The following is a 23,478-nucleotide window of genomic DNA, read 5'->3' on the forward strand; positions in this document are numbered from 1 at the left end:
GGAGAGCTCCCACACACCAGGCTGGCCGAGCCCCACATCTGGTGGACAGATCTGGGCCTGCGGCGGGCCGCCCTGTTGACAGGCAGACGACAGCTCGGCCGACTCCTGTTCTCTGCACTCCTTCGGGGTGTGGAGTGCGGGCTCCTGCTGCTGCCTCCCGAGTCACAGGCCCTGGGGCTCCTCTGCAGGCCTTGGAGGCTGGGGGACCATGACCCACAGTGCCAGGGTCCCCGGCAAGGCACAGTCCGGGGGCAGCTCCTGCTGGCCACCGTACCGCTGTGCATGGCCCCTCCTCTGAGACTCACTGCAGAGCCCACCCAGCTCCTGGCCTTGGAGGGTGGACGGTTCACGAGGAAGCTGGAGACCCAGAATTCTGTCCCCAGAGCCGGGTGCCCTGCTGGGGGGCCGTCCCTCCCTGGTCTTCCCACCTCTGCCACAGCTAGCCTCGAGGTGGGGCCCCCCGAGGTCCCGGGCTCTGTGGACACCTATGTGGACGGTGGTCCTGAGAGCAGGAGGCCGGGTGGGGCAGACGTGGCTGGTCAGGTGGATGCGGGCGCCTTCTCGTCTGGGCCCACATGTGGGTGGTCACTGTGTGGCAGGCCTGGGGCTGGGCCCTGGGCACCGGTCAGGGAGGTGTTGCGCTGCAGGCCAGCTGTGTCCAGCTGCTCAGGGCCCATCCTCCTTTCGCCTCCCTCAGTTTACCCCTCGCTGGAGTCTGACGAAGACAACCCCGTCTTCAAGTCCCGGTCCAAGAAAAGGAAAGGCTCGGACGACGCCCCCTACAGCCCCACAGGTAGTGCCGGGGGGCCACGCGACACTGACGTGGACGGCTGTGTCCTCGTCGGCCGTCCCTCTGGCCACTGGGAATGTGGGCTCTGCTCGGGGCTAGTCCTGTCCCGTGGTTGGGGGGCCTGTCCTGAGGGACTGGTCAGCTGCCCGCAAGAGCATGACTGGGCCTCCTCTTTGGGGCCCAGGGCCCAGGCCAGGTCCTGGGAAGCCCTGGGGTGGGCCCCTCTTTCCGCGTGAGGGGTCTGCTGGCGGAGGGATGCCGGCCGAGGTGGCTGGTGGCTCAGCCCTGTCCCCCTCCCAGGGGGCCCCGCTGGCCTGCCTGACTCCCAGGCTTTGCCCCAGAAGCCTGACGTGGTGCCCGCTGTGGCCAGGCCTGGAGCTCGGGGTCCTCTGGACTTGGGGGTGGACCAGGGTGAGGGGTGGATGGACCGTGGCTGGAAGCTCAGGGGCTGGCCCTTCTCTTCCACAGCGAGGGTCGGCCCCTCGGTGCCCAGACAGGACAGGCCTGTGCGGGAGGGGACGAGAGTGGCCTCTATCGAGACTGGGCTGGCGGCGGCGGCGGCCAAGCTCTCCCAGCAGGTGAGGAGGGGTTGGGGGAGAGACTCCCCGAGCCGGACCCAGCACCCCCCCCAGATGTCCCCCGTCCTCCGTCCCCACACACAGATCACTGGGCTGGGGGGTTTCAGGCTGGGGGACGTTGACTCACAGGGTGGCCCATTCCGTCCGAGCCAGATCCCGCGGGGAGACGGGGGACCAGCGTTGAAGGCCTGGGCCCCTGGCCCTGGATGGGCGCCTCTTGCTGAGGCCGGGCTGTTCTGCTGCAGGGGGTGCCCCCGGGGACCTCCATGGCTCTCACCCTTGGCGCCCCTGGGAGGGGCCCTTCCCCTCCCCCGGGGTCCTGGCCCTTCCCCTCCCCCAGGGTCCTGGCCCTTCCCCTCCCCCGGGGTCCTGGCCTGTCCCCTCCCCTGGGGTCCTGGCCCGTCCCCTCCCCTGGGGTCCTGGCCCTTCCCCTCCCCCGGTCCTGGCCCTTCCTCTCCCCTGGGGTCCTGGCCCGTCCCCTCCCCGGGGGTCCTGCCTTTTCCAGCCGTCCACATGGAGGCGGATGGTGGCCTGTCCACTCGGGCTCTGCTCTCCCAGCCCAGACAGGGTCCTGGAGCCCAGGAACCCAGGCCACCAGGCCTGACTCCATCCGGGGACCACCCACAGAAGTCAGTAGGATCAGAGTGAATGTCCCTTCAGAACTGGGAGCCCCTGGCAGCTCGGGGTGCCTGGCCCCTGTGCCCACCAGGGGAAGGCACACCGTGGGGGGGGGCCGCCACGGCCGCACGTCCCAGCTGGGCCAGGCTCAGGCCCCGAGCCCTTCCTGCTCGGCATGCTGTGGCTAGCGTGGCGGCCCCTCCCCGGGCCCAGCCCCCTGGGCTCTGACGGGACGTGTGTCCGGAGCTGCCCTGCGGGTGACACACCTGCCTGTTTTGTTCCAAGGAGGAGCAGAAGAGCAGGAAGAAAAAGAGCACTAAAAGGAAACTGACCCCCAGCACCGCCTCGCCCTCCGCCTCGGCCTCGGCCGGCACCACCTCGGCCTCCACCACGCCAGCCTCCACCACCCCAGCCTCCACTACCCCGGCCTCCACTACCCCGGCCTCCACCAGCACGGCCAGCAGCCAGGCCTCTCAGGAGGGCAGCTCACCTGAGCCCCCACCCGAGTCACACAGCAGTAGCCTGGCTGACCACGAGTACACAGCGGCCGGCGCCTTCGCGGGGGCCCCGGCTGGCCGCGCCTCCCAGCCCATGGCCCCTGGAGTCTTTCTCACACAGAGGCGGCCCTCTGCGTCGTCCCCCAACAACAACACTGCTGCCAAAGGTAGCCCCGTCCTGCCTGCCCCTGCTGGGCCCCGGGGCAGCCCCAGACTTGCAGCCCCTGTCCCTCGATAGAGGACGGCACGTGGCCAGGGCCGGTTCTGGCCTCAGGACGGCAGACACTGGGGTCTGAGCTAGTTCCCGGCTGGGCCTCCGCCTGCCCCCGCGGCCAGGCACACCAAAGCTTGCAGCCGGCCTGCCTAGAGTCGGTGTGGGGAAGAGCTGGCCTCCGTGGAGACCAGGGGAGAGGGCCAGGACAGCCTCTGGTCCTGGGGATGAGGCTCAAGTCTGAAGCTCTGGGGTCCTACGGAGCTGGGGTGTGGTCAGCCATTTGCCCAGGGTGGGGCCGGGACTGACCTGGTACGCAGGGTCACCAGCCCCTCTGCGAGGGCTGGACATCGTGTCGGCCGGGTCCCCTCTGACCCCCGTGTCTTCATCTCCTGCTCCTGCTGGGCCTCCCTAGCTGGCCATGGGGACCGGGGTGCGTAGGGTGCCAGGCCCAGGGTGACCTCGAGTCCCCGAGCCTGAGTCCACCCACCCACCGTGGCCCCTGTGGACGCAGCGGCCTCTGAGCTGGGCGCTGTCACTTGGCTGGACTCGGAGCTCAGAGCTGTGGCCACAGAGGCCCATGTTTGCAGAGAAAGGCGGGGGGCTCAGGGGCTGCAAGCTGACCCAGTGTGGGGGGCCCGTGCCCCGGCTCGCTGCCCCCTGTGCCCTCTCACCTTGTGTTCTGTGTCCCCTCCCCCGCCCGCTTAGGAAAACGTACTAAAAAGGGTATGGCCACGGCCAAGCAGCGGCTCGGCAAGATCCTGAAGATCCATCGGAACGGCAAGCTGCTCCTTTAGAGCCCGGAAGCCAGGATCCTTCTGCTCTGCTCAGGACCCCGGAGCCCCGCTAGAACATCCGCCCCCCGGGAGGGTGGTCAGCTGCCTCACCCAGGGAGGGCTCGCTTCCTCCCAGCCACCACACCCCCAGACGAGCGTCTGTCCCTTGAGCAGGCGGAGCGAGCCAAGCATGGCCGTCCCTCGTTTCGAATACGGACATCCTTTCTCAAGTTGCTTAGAGTGACCAGTTCCTGAAAAGCGGCCCTGCCAGTGTGAGGATCATTCCAGTTTCAGGACAGCCTCCAGGCACCCAGAGCATGGGTGCGATGGCGGGGGCCTCCGCAGCTCTGCTGGGAGCAGGAGTCCTTGGAGGAAGGTAGAGTGAGCCAGTGCTCACCAGCCCCAGAGTCTGAGCTGGCCACAGGCTGGTAGCCTCCAGAGGCTTAAAAAAAGGCAAAGAACACAGAGAGAATGAGGAGGAGCAGGCGGGATGTTTACGTGCCCCCTGGGCTTCTCTTCCCGAGCGGTTTCTCAGACAAGTCCCGCCAGGAGAGGTCTGCCCCAGCTGGCAGGTGGCAGTCTAGAGAGCGGGTGTGGCGCCCGTAGTGCCCAGGGGCGTTTCCCTGGGGCCACTAGGACCAACAGCTGGGTTGGTGCGTCAGCGGGTACCGCAGGATCCCCAGGGGAGGGCCAGGGCCCGGCCACGTCTTGGGGCTAAGCCTCGTGGAGGGGCCCCACCGACTCTGCCGGCCGCACCCGGGAAAGGCACTTCTCGGCTGAGGCCCCTGCCCCGAGACTGGCGGGCTGGAGGGCGGCCAGGGGGCTGGGGGCGTGGGTGGCACTTCTGTGTCCCCCGGGGCTGGCTGGCGTGGGGTGCGGCGGGCACGGCCGCCCGGTGGCTGGCTGCCCGCCCGCGTGGCAGAGGGTCTGGATTTGTTTCTCAGGCAATCCTGTATTTTAATTTTAGATGTATTTCCTGGAGCATATTTTTCATAGAATGTAGCGTGTAAATAGCTTTTTAAACGACTTCTTTTTTACGAGAGCAGAAGTATCTTTAGGAGTTTCTTTCTATAGAGCCCTTCACGAACCTTTCTACGAGTTTTTTGCCGACTCTGATGGACGGCCGGGTTCCAGTGCTTTTTTTTTTTTTTTTTTTTGATTCTTTTGGATTCTTTTTCCTTCTTCCCTTTTGTTCTTCTCCTTCTCCTTCTTTTTTTCTTTTAGGAACTAAGGTATTGCCTGAAAAACAAGTGCTGTCTGTGCAGCCTTACACTCTGTCTTCACAGAAGCAAACAGTACACCCGAGACCGGTTTCAGACACACTCTGAAGATGACTCTTCAGCGCTCATACCAGCTCTTTGTTTTCCTTCTTGTATGACGAGGGGGTCGGGGGACAGTTATTTTACTAGCACCTTGTGAAGTGTTTTCTGTGTTTTGTGACGCTGTAATTTATTAATGTTTGTAGCTTTTTATATTTGTACATTTCTTATGAGCTTTGTTTATATACCCATTACCTGGATGTTTCGTCCACGGGGAGAAGCAGCTTGGCGGAGGCCTTATCCACCCCCACTGTCCTGTGAGGAGGGACGCCGTCCCCAGGGCCCGGGGCTGGGAGAGGGGAGGTCTCACAGGGCCCCAGGCTTACTCAGAACTGGCGTTTTTAAAGTTTCCTTTTCCCTGTCCTTGTTGAACATTTATATAATCTAACCCGGGCATCAAGCTGTGTTCTCTCTCTCCTCTCTCTCTTTCCTTCTCTCCTTCTCTCCCTCTCTCTCTCTTTCTCTTTTTAATTTTATTATTATTTTGGCAACATGTACATTTCTAACAAAGTTTATCGTGGCTATTAAAGTGTTTTATTTCCCGATTCATATTACTCTTGTATCGAGTCCATGAGGTCTAAGGCCCACTTAGGCCAAAGTTTTAAAAAAGTAAAAATATTTCAGGTTTTGTACAGAACCACGTCAGTGTCATTTCTGCCTCCTTCGCCGCCCCCTCGTCCTCCAGTGGCGGCCCTGCCTGAGGCCGTCCGTGGTCCCCGGGGAAAGCCGTGGGCGGTCCCACGGAGCCACAGCGCCCCAGGCTCGCCGGCAGGAAGGGACAGGAGAGATCCTCGAGGACCCGGGGTGGCGGCCTTTGAGATCCGGGGGCTTGGAGGCCCTCCTGTGCCACCTGGGCTCTGGGTCAGCACAGGTGCAGGACCCGCCTCAGCAGGCCTCATTCGCAAGAAACCAGCGGAAAGGCCCTGTCCCAGACGGGTTTGCTGAAATGACAGGAGGGTGCCCATGGTGCGCACTAGGTGTCCGTCCGTGGCCCTGGTGGGCAGGGCTGCCGGGGGTAGGTGATGCCCGTTCTGTTTAGGGCGCGTTTCCTGGGTGGGGGCCGATGACCACGCTGAAGACGGCGGGTGAGACAGTCCCAAGGGTCCCGGGACAGCTGAGGAGTCGCCTGGCCCCACTAGCAAGCCCCTGTGCAGGCCCCAGCCACACGGGCACCGGGGGTCTCCGGTGACGGGAGGCACCAACCTCAGAGAAGCAGCTGGAGATGCGAGAAATTGGCCAAGGTCGCCCAAGGCCACCAGGTTGTAGGTCACTGAACAAAGATGGGCCCTATTTACTCACACCCTAAGCAAATAGAGAGCAGCTGTCCCCAAGGGAGACCGCAAGCAGACCCCAGCCATACCCGGGAGGCCGCTGGCGGCGGTAACCCGCAGCCTGGCGTGAGTCCCTCCTCCTTTTTAAGTCCCTGCTGGAAGCTCCGGGAAGGTGGCCCATCCTGAGCTGAGCCCCCAGGGGTGTCTTTGGGCCCTCTGGGCTGCAGGGCGGGGCAGGGGCTGGGCTGTCACCAGGTGGTGCCCTGGGGCACCTGGGATCCTCATGGACGCTCATGGCCTGGCCCCCAGTGAGAGGGAGGGGCCTCGCACCCCAGCCGGGGGCTGCCCTGGGGCTCTCTCAGCAGGGCCCATGCCTCTTGGGGACAGTGCCCAGCCCTGGGCTGCTCTGTGCCTCTCCTCCAGGGGGTTCCGAACGCCCCCAACCTGGGGCCCAGCCCCATGTTCTTGCCGCTGAGCTTCCTGGGTGCTGGCCGACCACCATCCCAATTGCGGTCAGGACTGGCAGAGATCTGGCCATCCTGGGCCCTGGGAGGAGCTTCCAGAGACCACTCAGCGTCTCCCAGGGCCCCGGTGCCGTCTTGCACGACCCTGGCCTGTTGTGAGGCCTGGGCCATGTGCCGGCCCTCGCTCTGTGCCAGGCGCCCTGTGTGTCTTCGGTGGACCCTGGAGGAGGGTCTCTGAGCCTGTGCCTGCAGCAGGGGACACAGGCCCTGGCCAGGGCCTCCTGAGCCTGATGCTCCTCCCGCCACCTCCAGGTTGGTGACAACGGGCCGCTGACAGTCAGGCTGGGGGTTCAAGGCGCAGGTGGACGGATCCATGGAAGCCCCGTAGCCAGACCCCTCTCTCCACAGGGGAGGATGGGGACCCCCGAGGAGACCTTCACTCGGTCTCCTCATTGGCTTCCGTGAGCCACAGTGAGGAGCCCCAGTTCTGCCTCTGGGACCCTCCCCTCTGCCCTCAGTGGGCACCGCCCAGGATGGCAACGGCCCCTCAAGGCAGAGGAGCCAAACCCGAGCTGTCTTCAAGCAGGGAGTGTCCGCAGCACACTGAACACGAGAACCGAGACCCCGTCCTCGCAGCCCGCCCGCCTGTCCTCGGGCGCCCAGCACAGCATGCCAGGGAGACCGGGAGCCCCTCTGCGGGCAGGAGGATGGTGCTCTGGAAGTGACCCTGATTGCCATCATTTCTCAGTCCCTTCATGGTGGGTGGCCTAGCAGCTGGCTCTGACCTCCTGTTGGGTTGGGGGCCACAGGGTGCACGGCGGGGTCCTCCAGGCCCACTGGGCAGGGAGCTGCCCTGGAAAGCTCTGACGGATGTGGCCAGTGCCCGGGGCAGGACTCTGGGAGCATCCACAAACTGCCCTTCTGGTGGCATCCCCAAACCCAGCTGGATTCCACATCTGGACTCTGTCCAGACGCTGCCCCGTCCTCACCCATGCCCAGGACCCATCCCCGTCCTCACAGTTCTGCTGAGGAGTCCACCGAGGCGCAGAGCAGGCGCCAGCCACCCTGAGCAGAGCTGGACCTGTGCTGTCCCTGGTCCCTGTCCCGTGCAGAGTGTGGGGCCGGGCAGGGGGGAAGGGAGCGCAGGGAAGGCCCCCGAGCAGACCCGGGGGATGTGAAGGTGCTCTCCGAGGCAGGTGCCAGGCCCCAGGTTGGTCAGACAGCCCCACGGGAGGAATGGAGGGAGGCTCTGGAGCCCACGGGTACAGCGGCCCTGGGGACCCCACAATTTGTGAGAAGATGGAGTGGCAGGTGGGCCCTGTCCATCTTCTCCATGCCCCGTGGGGAGCTCAGAAAGGTGGCGGCTCAGCGTGTCTGCACGGTCCCGCCTGACCCAGTGCCCAGGTCCTGCGGGCCCTGCTGGACCCAGGGCCTGCCCCTGAACCTGCTGTGGGGAGGGAAGGGTGCAAAGCAGGAGTCAGGGGCAATGCCCAGAATGAACACCAGGGGGCAGGGCAGGGCCGGGAACAGGAGGAGCGTGGCCCTAGGTTACTCAGTGCCTGGGGCTGGGGGCCCCGGGGGCTGGGGCTCAGGCGGCTTGTGGGAGCCAGGGGACTGTGACTCAGGAAGCAGAATTACAAGCCTGCCGTGAGGCTGGGAAGCAGGCGGCGAAATTCATCTGGTTCCGTCACCAGCTTTTAAGCACAGTATGGCCCCGCGGGAGGGCCCAGGAGTACCTCTGCTTACTGCCAGGGAGACGGAGGCACAGGGTCACAGCTGGTGCAGCAGGACTTAGGTACACAGGGATCGGCTTTTGAGAGAGACCCTGCCACAGGTGGCGGCCAGGAGGGCAGACCCCCAGATCTGGGGACAAGCGTGGCCCTCTGGGGAGGCCTGCAGGGTCTGTGCCCACCCCGGGTGCTGCCCGGTTCTGAGGAGGAGCCTGTTTGCAGATGGAGGCCCTGAGGCAGAGCTCAACTGGGATCCACAGCAGCTGGGGGTCGAGGAGGCTGCCTAGGAGGGAGGCAGGGAGGCTGACAGCGCTCGCAGCCCAGGGTTGGGGAAGACACCGTGCTGACTTACAAACCCCTGCTGCGTCCCCTCCGTCCTGCACAGAGTCTCCTTACTCCGAATTCCCAGGGATCTGAGGGGACACGCGTTCAGAATGAAGCCCTGGGCACCAGTGGTAAAGACTCCTGTCTCTGTGGTCCCAGCGGTCGCATGCCTTGAGCCCTACTGTGTGCTGGGACATGGCTCTCTGACCACTTACTGTGCTCCCCAAACTCAGATCCACAGAGGGGACAGGGGCTGGGCATGTGTCCGCCTGTCTGGACCGGGAGGACTCTCTGAGGAGGTGGTCTTTGAGCAGAGAGAACCCTGAGACCCTGGAGGGAAGAGTGTTTGGCAGGAGGAACAGCCTGCGCAAAGGCCCTGGGGCAGGAACAAGCTTGCTGAGGAGTAACAGGAGGCAGTGGGAGTGTAGAAGGTGGGTTGAGAGCTGCCGGGGTCAGAGTGAGAGGCCTGGTCCTCTGGAGCCCTGGACAGGCCCTCACCTGGCCTGGCTGTGTGGTCTTGGCAGGTGTGAGGAGCAGGTGGAGGCTGCGCCCCAGGTCTCCAGGGTGCGGGGCCTGGCCCCCTCCTGGCGCTTGGCTGAACTGGTGCTTCATGACACATTTACTCATTTCCAGTTTCAGCTTCCTGCTCTTTTGGAGTGAATCCTTTTGATGTTTTCACAATTCACAGATTTTCATCCTCGGAGCCAGTGAAGAGGGGAGGCCTGGGGCGGGGGACGCAGGGTGGAGGGGCTGGGCCGGCGCAGAGGCCTGGGCTGCAGGAGGGGAGCCGGGGCTGTCGGGGCGGCTGTCTGCGGCCTGACAAATGGCCTCCAGTAAAGCCCTGGCCTCCCTGGTGATCCGCCCACCGCCCAATCTGAGTCCAGCCGGTCGCCTCATCCAAACAACCCGGGGGTGCCACCTCTGCAGAAAAATGACGCTGTTCCATTAACATCTGACACGGATTTGCAGGCCCCAAACAGACAAGCACGCGTGTAAACACCCGGCCCCAGCTGGGCCCTCGGCCGGCCTGCAGGATCCTGGTCATTAATTGTCCTCCTCCGGGCCTGGTCAGACCCCGGGCCCCAAGATGCAGCCAGTGCCATTTCAAAATCAAAACCCCTCCCTGCCTCCTGCAAACTCTATTTACCAAACGGCGGATGTGGCGGGGCTGGTAGGGGGAGCGCCAGGGGAGCCTGGTGTTGGGGCGCCTTCCGACGGGGTGGCCTCGGATCTCAACTTCCTCCCTGTAAAATCGGGGCGGCAACCCTGGCCCCCTGAGCTGGTTGAGGGGGACAGCAAGCGCCTGGTGTGCCGGGGGATGATACCTGCCAGCTGTGAGCACTGCCCGCCCCGGCTGGGTCCTTTGGGACCGTGCTCTTGGGCTACCTGGGCGAGGACTCAGGGTTCAGAGCAAGTGCCACCCTGCACACGCCGTGGGAGGCTGTAGACCAGCTCTGACTCTTCCGTTCTCCTTATTTCAGTTAATTGAATAAGTGCACAAGGCCACCTTGACCTTGCAGTGTGTCTGTATGCAGAAGAGGGAGTTCAACAGGACCGTTGTCCAGTGGAGCCTGTGTTGGCCATAATGCCTCTTCCCTCTGTGTCGAAGGGGATCTTATGTCAATAGACGTCCCGAGTCCCCGGGTGTGATGGAATCCGCATTGGTGAGCTGCAGGCCCAGGAAGACGTCCCTGTTTCCTTCCTGGCTTCCTTTCTTTTGCAGTTTAGGAAAATTGCACGCCTTTGCCTCCAGGGGGCACCAGGGGTCACAGCTACTGTGATCCCTCAAGCGGGGGAGGACCTGGTGGGGTTTTCACGTGGGGACAGTCACGTTACCCTCGGGCGCCACCAGGATTACAGAGATCCACCGCATGGGCTGGGTGCCAGCTCACAGAAGGGCCCACGCAGTGTTTACAGGGGTCTTTATCGTTGCTCCAAAAAGCCATCGAGGTCACCTCTGAATCTCCAGTCGGCCTCCCTCTGCCTCCGGGGGTGTGCGTGGTGATCCTGGCCAGGTGTGAGTTCACCCCCATCCGCATCCGGTGTTCATGGCCCACAAACCTCACACAAGATTCAGTGTCCCTGCGGTGGGTGATTTCTGGTGTCAAACGTCAGTGTCCGGGGTGCCCAGGAGCAGCGCCAAGCTGGGGAGCTGGGGGGCCGTGGGTGGCTTCTGGGAGGAGGAGGGGCATCGAGGACTCGAGGAAGAGTCAGGTGAGGAATTCTGGGGACTTCTGCCCTTGGGCGCTGACCCGGATTCGCTCTGCCCTGAATTCAGTGCCTACACAAGTTTTCACGCTGTGTGAAGGTGTTTCCAGTCCATCAGCCGCTGCTTGTTCTGGACTGAAGTGTGGCGAGTGTGCAGAGCGGCTGTGAGGGCTGTTGATGGGCCTGGGATTGCAGCCACCCTTCCTCCTCAGACAGGAGGGGCGCCGCACACTCTCCCCGGGGACCCCAACACCAGCCCAGGCCTGTCTGTCTGCTTCCCTCCCCGGCTGCCCCCAGATGCAGCTTGGAAACATCACCCTGTCTGGCTGCTCTCCCGCTCAACCACCTTCTGTGGCTCCCTATTGACTGCCCTAAGGACCCCGACATTCTGGGCCCTTCCTTCTCTCCTACCTCAACTTCCACACCCCAGCGGACAGGGCCTCCTCTGGGTGGTCAAGTGGAGCTCTCCCGTGGCCCCTTTTGCCCCTGTCTCTGAACTTGACTGTTCACGGGCTGGTGTCGCGGCCAGGGAAATGAGCCAGCGGAGGTCCTTCCCTTTCGACCCCTGTTCATGGGGCCCGAGTGACCAGGACCCTGGAAAAGAAGGGAGTGGAGGGAACCTTCAGAGAGGAGCTACCTGAGTAGCTTTTTCAAGAAGTGACCATGGCCCGAGCGAGGAAGGACCTGAGAGGAGGAGGCGTCAAGCAGAGGGACACATGGGTTCCCTGGCCGAGGGCAGGAGTGGGGACACGGAGGGACAGGGATTGGGTTGGCCAGGATGGGTGCAGGAGCCGGGGACAGGACACCCAGCTGCCCAGGGCCCTGGGGCAGGCAGGGGCAGGCTGTGCGAGGCTGGAGTGGCAGGGTGATTAGGACACAGAGGCCCCGGGTGGCCCTGAGGGGGACCGGGCTTGTCACTGTTTCCTCCTGTGAAGCCTGGGTGAGCCATGACCCAGTGGTCAGCGGCTAGGCCTGGCCAGCAGGGAGGAGGTCCAGGTGGTTTTCACCCTGGTGGGCTGGGCCAGCCTGCAGGCACCTGGCCATTGGCTTCCGCCCCACGCTGCCCTGAGGGCTGGCTCCCGACCTCCTGGCCACTCTGCCTCACCTGAACTCGGCTGGACTCAGTGAGCTAGGACCTGCCCTGCTGCGTGACTCTGCAGGGGGACCTGCAGAGAAGCTCCCTCCCGGGCCTTGGGCCAGTTCTGGGGGCTCAGGTATAAACCAGGCCCCAGGGAAGCTCTGGGGCTGTTGGGTTTTGTCCCGGCCCCTCCTCTTGACGGGGAAGTGATCACCAGTGATGTGGGTGCCCACCTCAAAGCCACTGTGCCTCAGGCTGTGGGAGACTGGGGCTCGTGGGAGACTCTGGCAGCCGGTTAACGGGGGTATTGAGAGTCAAGCAGGTGCCTGTGGGCTGCTGAGGGAGAAGCTCCCGGGAAGCAGACGTGGGAACCGATGGTATGATTTGAGGGACCAGGAAGAAGGGGAGTGGGGCCAAAGCCAGGGTCATGGAAAGGACAAGATTTGAGAGCTGCCTGGTCCTCCTAGGAACCCCAGGAAGCTTAGAGAAGATGCCTAGCTAAGAGAAAGACGGAAGAAAGACCCCCCGCTCCCCAGAGTAAGGCCCGTCCAACAGCACTGGGGCAAGGACGGAGATGCTCCTTCAGTGCAGCTGAGCATGTGGCTCATGTGACTGAGTTCTGAATTTTAGATTTTACTTCATTTTAATTACTTCATTCTAAAATTCAAATATCCACACAAAAATCCAGGGAAACAGAAGATAGAAAAAAACAATAGAGAAAAATCTGTGAAATTAAAGGCCATACTTTGAGAAGATCAATAATATGGATAAACCTTTAGCAAGAGGGGATATGGAAAATTGGAGAAGATGCGAATTACAAATATCACAAAGAGAAGAGTGTTGGGGTCATTACTGTAGCTGCAGCAGGCTTCAAAAGAATAAAAATGATCAAGCTCACCCAAATAAGTTTGACAACTTGAGTGTTATGAACAAATTCATTAAAAAAAAAACACAAATAACTAAAACTGACACAAGAAGAAAGAGAAAATCTGATGAGCCCTCATATGTAAAAATTTTTGAGTTCACAATTAGGAGGCCTTCCAGGCCCAGAGGCCTTCACTAGTGAACTCTAGCAAACATTTTATGATGATTTCATACATAGACTTTTCCAGAAGATAGAGGATGATGCAATACTTATCTCATTTTACAAGGCTAGCCTTACCCTGTCATTAAAATTAGATGTATTACAGAGACAACCACAAGCAAAATTCCTCATGTACACAGACACAGATTCTTCAGCTAATATTAGCAAATAAAATCCAACAACATATAAAAAAGGACAATACACCATGTTTTAGTGAAGTTGATGTCAGGAAGGCAAAGTTGGCCTAACCTTCTCAAATCTATCAATGTAATTTACCCCACTAAGAGAATAAAGAAGAGAACCGCTTGACAAAATTGAGCATCTACTCAAGATAAAAATTCTCAGGAACTTGGGAATAGAAGGTAATGTGCTCAACCTGATAAAGGGCATCTATGCATACTTTTTGGTGAGAAAGTTCTTGAGAGCAGAACTGAGATAAGAATATACACTCTTGCACTTCTATTCAATGCTGTAGTTAGCCAATGCACTAAAGCAAGAAAAATAAAAGGCATATGGATTAGATGACATTCACAGTTGGCATTGCATTCACAGAAATTCCTAAGGAATCTTCAAAATAGTTACTGGAACTGCTTTGAGCAAAAATCTAGAGCACAATTCAAGTTGTTGTTGTTATCTTATCTCCCAAGGAAGAGATAAGGAGGGAAAAGTGTGAAGACCAGAGGGATTAGCAAATGTCAGTTTATCAAGGGTACAGGGTGCAAGATTAGTACCAAAAATTAATTAGATTTCTATAGGATAATAGTGAACAACTTGAAAATAAAATTGTAAAGCCGTACTTTTTGCTGTAGCTTAAAACATGAAATACTTGGGGCTGGGGTTGTGGCTCAGTGGTAGAGCGCTTGCCTAGCATGTATGAGGCATTGGGTTCGGTCCCCAGCACCACATAAAAATAAACAAATAAAGAAAGGTATTGTGTCCATCTACAACTAAAAAATATACTTAAAAAAGCATGAAATACTTCAGGATAAATTTAACAAAAAGTATTTGCAAGACCTATACACTAAAAACTAACAAAAGTGGTGAGAGAACTTAATGAAGACTCAAGTAAATAAAGAGAAGTGTATTTATTTACTGGAAGGGTTGATCTTTTTTTTTTTTGCAATGGTGATTGAACAGAGGCACACTTAACCATGGAGCCATATCCCCAGACCTTTTTTGTATTTTATTTAGAGACAGGGTCTCATTGAGTTGCTTAGTGCCTTGCTAAGTTGCTGAGGATGGCTTTGAACTTGAAATCCTCCTGCCTCAGCCTCCTGAGCTACTAGGATTACAGGCATGCACCACCATGCCTAGCAGAGTTGATATTTTAAGATGTAAATTTTCCCCAAGCCAATCTATACATTTATTAAAATTCCATTCTTAGCAATATATTTGGTAGAAATTAGACAAAGTTGGAGCATCCTGGGCAGCCCCAGATGGCCCCCGGGGGAAATTGACATGGAAATATAAAGGATCTAGAACATCCAAAAATTTTTTAAAAGAACAAAAGTGAAGGACTACATTGGTTGATTTCAAGATTTGATATGAAGTTATAAAGGCTTGTTAGCTAAGTAAAAAGACAAGTAGATATAGAAAAAATGGACCTGAATGGATTATAGAGAATTAATCCATTATGGTCCATTCATTTTCTCAAAGTTACAAGGCAATTTGATACAGAAAAGGCAAGTCTTTTCAACAAATGATCCTAGAAGAACTAGATATCTATTTGGGAAGGTGGTGGAGTTAACTTTGACCCTTAATTCATATCATATGCAATAATTAAGGCCAGTGGATCAGAGACCTAAACAAAATGTTAAAACAGCACATTTTCTAGAATAAAACATAGAAGAAAATATTTATGAACTTGTGTAGGCAAAACGTAAAAATAACAAAATATAAAATAAAAAATTGACACATTAAAATTCACACACACAAAAATACCTGTAAACTTTTAGTAAGAAAATAAAACAAACAAACAAACAAAAAAAAAGTCACACAAAAGTCATAAATCTGCAGACTGAGGAAGCTAAATGAATTCCAAATAGGATAATAACCAAAAGTTCAAAACTAAGAAACACCAGAGCTAAACTTTGGAAAGCTAAAGACAAAGAGAAGATCTTCAGAAGTCAGAGCTAGATAGCGCATTACCTATGAAGAAGGATCAATTCAATGACAGCAGATTCCTCCTCTGAAACCATGGAGTTCGAAAGGAAGTGGTACAACAATTTTCAAGTGCTGAAAGAAAAGAACTGTCAATCCCCAATCCTATATTTACTGAAACTATTCTTCACCACTGAAGGAGGATTAAAGACCCTCTCAGATGACTGAACACAGAATTCATTGTCAGCACTCCCATCTAACAGCTGCAGGAGAGTCTCTGACAGACAAAAAGAAAATGATAGCATAAGAAGACAGGGACCTTCAGAAAAGAAATAAGAACTACAGAATCGATAAAAATAGGAGTCAATGGCTTCGGTCAAAATAAACGTAAACTCTCCATCATGAAAGTTGAATCATTTTTTTTGTTGTTGTCGAAACAAAAGTAATGGCCCCCTCAGTGTCCAATGGTGTCCAATGTTATATAGAAGAAATAATCAAGAACATTCTATTTGAAAGCTAGGACTGGGAAGGAAGTCTAAGTGCAAGTACAGTTTCTCTTAACCACTCATACTAGAAAAACATCCACACCACCAGGCTGGGATAAGTAACAAGTGGGCATGGTAATAACCTAGAGCAACCACAAAGCAAACTATTCAGAGCTACTATAAAAAAATAAATATGATGATAATAAATAAATAAGAATAAAACTATCAAAAAAATTTTAAGTAATCAAAGCTAGGCAACAAAAGTGAAACGAGGAAAAAAATACAGTACAAAATGTTAAAATGTCAGATTTATGCTCTAACATGTCAATAATTGCTTTAAATGTACATAAACATGAATATATCAATTAATAGACAAAGATTGAGAGTCTGGATAAAATTCTTCCCACTCTATGTGATTCTCAAGAATGTATTTCAAACATAATGACAAAGATAGGTTGAAAATCAAAGGACAGAGAGATGTATGCGTGGCAAGCATTAATTAAAAAAGAATAAGTGGCTGTCAATATAACATAAAGTAGAATTAAGAGTGAAGGGGCTGGGATTGTGGCTCAGCGGTAGAGTGCTCGCCTAGCATGGGCGGGACCCGGGTTCGATCCTCAGCACCACATAAAAATAAAGGCATTATGTTTTGTCCACCTACACCTAAAAAAATAAATAAAATTTAAAAAAATGAACTAAGAGTGAGGAAAATTACTAGGGACAAAAAGGGTCATAAGATAATAACAGAAGCATAAATCCAACAGAAAAACATAGCAACCCTAGGTGTTTGTGCAATGAACATCACAGCTTCCAAGTCCATGAAGCAAAGACTGATCAAGTGGAATGAAGAGACAAATCCACAATTATGAATGGCACTTCAACACCCGACTCTCAGCAACTGAGAGGACATTAGCCACTCCACTGAATAGCAACAGAACACACATTCTTTTCAAGAAGACATGGGCCATTTAACAAATTTTAGCAAATTTTCTAAAAATTGAAATTACGAAAAGAATGTCCTCCGACCACATGGATTTAACTTAGGAATTAACAACGTAAAGTCAAAAGGAACATCCCTAAACACTTGGAAAGTAAATAACCCATTTATATGTAATCCATAGAACAAAAAATAGATCTCAGAGAAAGTTAGATAACAAGCAGAACAGTAGAAATTAAAACGTGGCATGTCAAAATATTAGGGCTCAGTGAAAACCATCCTGAGAGGGAAATATATAACATTAAATGTTTGCATTAGAAGTGGGACTAGTTTTTACGTCAATAATATACATTTGTTATGGACTGAATGCTGTGTTCTTCCCAGATTTGTATGTTGTCACCCTAAACTCTAATACGATGGCATTTGGAGGTGGGTTGGGAGGTGTTTTAGTCAGGTGTTGCATTGTTGTGACAAAAGACCTACAAGAACAATGAGAAGAGGAAAAGTTCATTTTGTTTCAGAGTTTCAGAGGTTCAGTCCATGATCAGCCGACTTCATAGACATGGACTCCAAGTGAGGCAGAACTTCATGGCAGAGGGCCTGGAGGAGGAGAGACTGCAGGGAGTCTCACCTCTTTGCATCATGCGAAGATATAATGAGAAGTCAACAGTCTGAGAACCAGGAAATGAACCCTCACTAGGCAACAAATCCACCTTGATCTTGGACTTCCAGAACTTGAGAAATAAATTTCAGTCTATGGTATTTTTTTTGTTATAGCAACCCTTTCACATTAAGACAATGGTCACACCTTTAGAAATCAGCAAAAGAAGTGCAAAATATCTCCAAAACAATTTGAAGGAAGGAAATAATAAAGAACAAGAATCTATGACATTGAGAAGAGAAAAATCAATTAGGAAATTAATGAAAAAAATCACTAAATCTTCTAACAAAATCAAGATAGAAGATCCAAAGCATCAATGTCAAGAGTGATTCTATAGCCATTCAAAATTAGTAAGGTTATCCTACAGAACAAATTTGTGTTAACAAATTTGACAACTGAAAATAATGGACTAATTCCTCAAATACCACAAGTGACTGAAATTCAACCAAGATGAATGAGACAATAGAACAATCCTATAGCCACCAAATAAAATGAATTGGTCACTTACATCTCTTAAAAAAAAAATCTCAGGCCAAAATAACTTCACTGGAAAAATGCACCAAACAATTAATAAAGGATTAGCATCATTGCTACACAATCTCTTTCAGGAAATAGAAGAGAAGGAACATTTTCATACTCATTTCATGGGGACTTGTTACCCTGATTCCAAGGCCAGACAAAATTAGTTCAGTGTAGTTCAACGTAGACAACTATAGGTCAAAATCTCTTATGAACTTAGATCCTACATTCCTCCACAAAATGTGAACCAACAAAAATATGGTTATTAAACAACAAAAAGTATACACATTGACCAACTGGGATTTATTCTAGGAATGCAAGGCCAATCCAATATTTTAGAGTCAATCAATACAATCCACTATATCAACAGGTCAGTGAAGAAAAAAATCATATGATTATATCAATCGATAAAGAAAAATATTTTGACAAAATCCAAAGAGCATTCCTGAAAAATATCCTGCAGACTTGGACTGGAGGGGGGACTCCTTTGGTTTGCTAAAGAACATGTACAAGAAGCCCACAGCTTTTGCTTCTCCTTGAGTTTGGGAACAAGGAGAAGATGTTAGTATCAGGGTTATTTCTGCACAGTACTGGATAGTCTAGCTGTTGTGATGAGACAAAGGGAAAAAGTCACACAGTTTATAAAGGAAAAATGAAAGTGTCCCATTTGCAGATGACTTGATTGCATCCAAAGGAATCAGTGAGTTCAGCCAGGTTGAAGGATAGCAGATTAACACACTACTGTTGATGGGATTTCTACATAACTAAAAATAAACATTTGAAAATCGACACTAAAACAACACTATTACTTACACTCACTCCAAAGAAAATGAGACACTGATATTTCGTGCTAAGTGTAAGAAAACTTGTACAGGATACTGACAATTATGAAACATGGATGAAAAAAATCAAAGAAGACCTGAATAAATGGAGAGCCATACCATGTTCATGAACTAGAAGACCCAATACAGTAAAGATGTCGTTCTCTCCAAATGGATCTATAGGTGTAATGCAATTTCTATCAACGTCCCAGGGTTTTTAGTAGGCGTAGAAAAGCACACTACGAAGTGTTCGTGGAAAAGAACAGGTCTTCAGTTAGTGTTGTGGGCAGAACTGTGTCAAATCCATATGTTGACGTCTTGACCCCCAGTGACCTTGGAATGGAAACTTATTAGGAAGCCTGGTCTTTACAGAGGTAATCCAGTTGAAAAGAGGCGACTGGGGAGGATCCTCATCCAGCATGACCAACGCCCTTATAAAAAGGGGAAAGGTGCATAGGCACAGGGAGAATACCCTGTGAACGTGAAGGCTGCCGTCTACACGCCAGGGAGAGAGGCCTGGAACGGACCCCTCCCTCACAGCCCGCAGAAGGAGGGAACCCTGCCCACACCTTGACTTAGAACTTAGTCTGCAGAACTGGGAGACAAAGATCTCTGTCTTTTAAGTCACCGCCTTTGAGATGCTTTGTGAGGGTGGTCCTAGAAAACTGATACAATTAGTTAAAACAATTTTGAAAAAAGAAGGACATTGTGGGAGGAGCCACTGGACTCCCTATGCAAGTTCATTCCACAGCTACTATGAGGAAAAGACAGGAGGTCCCGCTGGGGGCATGGACATCCAGATGGATAGCACAGAACACAGGACTCGTCCACAGCCCAGTAGTGCCAGGGCACTGGGGTGGGTTGCAGACAGGCCAAAGAAAGTGCCCAGAGATGACATGGAAGATGTATGGTTTATGGGGGACACTTACAAGAGATTAGCGACTGCTCCAAGAAGAGTTCAGAGGTGACAGGCAGACAGTGCCTCCTCTTCCACATGGTGCTTTGTCTGGGGGTGGCTGGCTGGATGAGTGACAAGTAGCCCTTCCATGGTGCCTTCAGTTCCACGCTTGTCCCTACTCAGAGAGGGGTTTCATAGTGAGACTACAGAGACAGTGACATCCTCAGCATTTGCTTACTAAGTTTGCTCCCAAGGAGCACCTGTCCAGGTGTACATGTAAGAGAGAAGCTTTTCACAGGTGCCACCAATTTGCCCTGGTTCCCAGTGTGCATAAGAGAAGCCAGTGTCCTGTAAGGTAGCATGCATCTGGATGCTCCGACCCAGGCTTGCTGTCATCGTGCCCTTAACCATGTTTCTGGGAAGAGAAAGGGGGTGTTTAGGGACAGGGTCTTTTACTGTCTCGATTTGCTTTAGGGATGTTACAATAGAGAATCCAAAAAAGAGACCCACACAAGTATGGCCAACTGGTTTTTGGGAAAAAAAATGCAAAAGCAGTTCAATGGAGGAAAGGTAGGTTATTTCAGCAAACCAATGAACCTCAACCCAAACCTCACACAAAAATCAACAATTACTTTCAGGAAAAAAGATGCAGATGTAAATCTTCAGGTTTTAGAGTAGTCAAAGAGTTCTTATATTTGGTGTCAAAAGAACGATCCATAAAATGAAAATCAATCAAATATAAAGACTTTTGCTTCTCTGTGAAAGATGGTATTAAAAGGATGAGAAACAATCTCCAGCCTGGGAGACAGTTTGCAAAGAGCTGACAAGGACCAGGATCGGGAATATATCATGACCTCTTACAGTCCAGCAGTAAAAAACAGTTCCATTAGAAAATAGGCAAAATTCATGAATGAATGGTGCATATGTGTTTGGTGTTATGTGGGGGGAATCGAACCCAGGGCCACCCCACAAATGTGAGGCAAGGATTCTACCACGGAGCAACACTCCCATCCCTGAACAGACGCTTTGCTGAAGATGATAAGCAAATGGCAGATAACCGTATGATAGAGTGCTCAGCATCCCTCGCCATGGGAGAAATGCAAACGAAGCCCAGACTGTGACTGTAGTGGTTCATTTGAACTGCCCACTTCTTGACAGGATTAACAGATGCCTAGGACTAAGAGGCTTCTGGGTGTGTTAATGAGGGTGTGTCTAGGAATGATTGACATGTGGGATAGCCACCTGAAGTGGAGACCCTCCCTAAGTGTGGGCAGCACCATCCAATAGGATGGTGGCTTGGATGGAATAAAAGTTGGAAGAACAAGGAAGTGCGTGTGTGCGCACGCACACACACACGCATGCACAAATGAATACATGTTTAACTGGATACATCGACCAATGCCAATCTTCTCATTCTTACCATCTTACCATTATGCAACATGAAGGGTGATGATGGATCTCCTGGACATCTTGTTTTTGCAAATTGCTTTGACTCTATCAGTATTCAAAAAAAAAATTGTTAAAGGCAATCCACATTTGGGAGGAAAACAAAACTAAACAGGATGTATAGACTCAGAATATAAAAGGAACCCTCAGAACTCAACAAGAAGACATACAATAAAATTCAATAAAAGATCTGAAAGCCCTTTCAAGAAGACATGGAAATGGCCAGTCTGCACATGCAGAGGTGTTTAGGGTTGTTCATCAGGGGAAATGCAAATTGAAGCCCTGATGAGATCCGACTCACTGCGCATTCCTTAGCACGCCTGCAGCTCAGCCTGTTAATCAGCAGCAATAGCTGTGCGTGGGGGCATGGTCTGGGCCGTTCTCTTCCAGAACAAAATCCGACATGAAAGCATTCTCCCTCGTGTCTCCTTTGGGCAGAGCCTTGGCCGCCCGCCGTTGGCTGCTGTCCACCCAGAGGCCCTTCCCTGTGCTCCGGTTCTGCCTTGTCTCTTTCTGTGCCAGGCACTTCCCCCTCCAGGAAGTTTTCCTGGATTCCCCAGGCTGAGCAGGGCCTCCTGGGTGTCACAGTGCTGAGCTGGTGTTTCGTGGTTCTAGAAAGCCTGACTCGGCTCTTGCTGGGGTGTCCTCCAGGACAGGGATCTCCATCTCCAGCCCAGAGCCTTGTGGCCCGGCCCACTGGGGTTCCTGCTCTGCTCTGCTCCGTGCAGGAAAGGAAACCTGCATCCAATCTTCCGAGCGAGGGCCATACCTGTGTTTGGAAATCCAAGCCTGACAGGTGGGGTGGGCCCTGCTGTCGGGGGTTCAGGGCTTGATTCGTTAAAAGGTTTTATGAAAGCAGGCTAAATAGACCGTGCAATTGCGAGAATAAGTTCTTCTCTGGTGGAAATTACTCAGCCATTTGGTTTTTATTTTTGTGAATGCGGCTCAGCCCTTTTGAACACTCACTTGATATGCCTTCATTGCCAAAGCAACAGGAAGATATGCTTTGAATTCCCTGTAAACCCCGTGTAAACACCAGGCTTACGGGTAATTGCAACAGAACACTAGCTCCGCCTGGGGAGCCCCCGCCTGGCACCCCCGCCCGGACTACTGCGGCTACAGCTGCCTTGGCCTTGGGAGCCCCCATGGAATACGTACCCAAGCTTCAAGGCCTAAAATGTGCCCGTGGAGCCCCCACCCCAGGCAGAGGCCAGGCCTTCTGGAAGGGACTTTCTCTGGGGGAAAGGGAACTCGCAGCTTCCTCAGGCCTCTGGTCTTTGGGGTCCTGTCTTTCATGATGAGTCCCCTGGTCACACTTCTGCTATGGTCTTCCAAGCCAGGTCCTCAGGTTGCCTCCCTACCCCAGCTTCTGGCTGAGTGGCTTCCACTCTTGATCTCTGGCCCACCTCTTCCTGCCCAGCTGGCCCTGGCTGCTCCTTCTTGGCCACGTCTGCTGTTCTTGGCTCCACTGACATGGGCCCTCTGCTCCCTGGACATCCACCATCCCAAACTCTTCCCGTCCTCTCTCCTGGGGAGAGTTTGTGTGGGAGTGGACACGTGCATTCCAACTCCGGCTCCTGCCCCTACCCACGTCTCCTGCAGGGACACCTTTTTCTTGCTTTGGGGATTTCTTGAATCTTCTCCAGGTCCCACCGACACCCAACTGCTCCATCTCCAAGTGCTCAGGGTTGGTCTGGCCCAGAACATGTGCCTGGGCAGCACTGGCCTGAACAACTGGACGTGGCCATGGATGCTTCAAAGTTCCCAACACAGGCACTGCTCAAAGAAGTCAGCTGTGGCACCCGGAGGAACCCTGGCCGAGGTTCCCATGTGGCTGAGACCTGGGGAGCTGCAAGGGGACCAGGTGACACTGCTGGGAGGGACACTGATGACCCTAACCAGACCCTCACACAAAGGCCTGGCTGTGACAGTGCTCAGGATGGTGGTGCTGCGTGGGGCTGGGGAGGCCTCTAAACCTACCCCACCTCCCTGTAGCACTCAGGCCCATAGAACCTGGGGTTTGGGGGGCTTGAGGGCCCCTGGCTCTGGGTTGGCCCAAGCCTAGGCGTTGTCCTTCTGCTCCAGGCTGCCTCCTCTGCCACCCTCCGGCCACAGACCCTCCACCCTCCCGGTGTCTCCTCCACCCTGGCTGAGCTCCCACTAGGGAGACGTCATCCTGGGCGCAGAGATGCCAGGGGTCCTCGTGAGACACCAGGGGTGGGTCAGGGCTGCCCGGCTGGGGACTGTCGAGCTTCTTTGCTACATGTCACCTTCCTCTGGGGTCCCATCAAGCTGCAGGGGAAATGGAGCAGACTGCTTAGAGGAGGGAAGCCTCATCTCAAGGAGGTCTGAGTGGCCGGGGACGTGGGACACTGAGCTCTGGTCAGTCATGGAGGCCTGAAACCGGACTCCACCAGAGGCTGACCCTTGGCCACCACTCGACCTCGCTGTGCTCCGTCTTCTCATGGGGGCGCAGTGCTTGAACCTGCAGGGCCGCAGTGGGGGTGGGCACGGTGACAGGTGTGAGACTCAGCTCCTGCTGGGGAAGTGACAAGTGCACACCAGTTAGTGCGGAGTCACTGGTTCTAGGTAGCTCGGTGGTGGAGCTCTGGCGAGCTTGTGCGAGGCCCTGGTTTGATCCCTAGCACTGCAGACTCTGCAAA

General features: G+C 53.8%; 1 protein-coding gene across 3 annotated transcripts in view; it reads left to right on the forward strand.

Moving 5' to 3' along the window:
* The window catches only part of Phf2 (PHD finger protein 2), a 94,412-nt gene extending 88,986 nt beyond the window's left edge, over positions 1-5,426 (forward strand). For all 3 annotated transcript variants that reach the window (XM_078030620.1, XM_078030621.1, XM_078030622.1), the window contains 4 exons: positions 698-793; positions 1,259-1,368; positions 2,272-2,650; positions 3,403-5,426. In XM_078030620.1, coding sequence (XP_077886746.1) covers positions 698-793; positions 1,259-1,368; positions 2,272-2,650; positions 3,403-3,491 — 674 coding nt within the window. In that variant the 3' untranslated portion in view covers positions 3,492-5,426. The remainder of the gene's footprint in view (positions 1-697; positions 794-1,258; positions 1,369-2,271; positions 2,651-3,402) is intronic.
* The last annotated feature ends 18,052 nt before the right edge of the window (positions 5,427-23,478 follow it).

This window comes from Ictidomys tridecemlineatus, chromosome 13, assembly GCF_052094955.1.
Source record: "Ictidomys tridecemlineatus isolate mIctTri1 chromosome 13, mIctTri1.hap1, whole genome shotgun sequence".
Lineage (NCBI taxonomy): Eukaryota > Metazoa > Chordata > Mammalia > Rodentia > Sciuridae > Ictidomys > Ictidomys tridecemlineatus.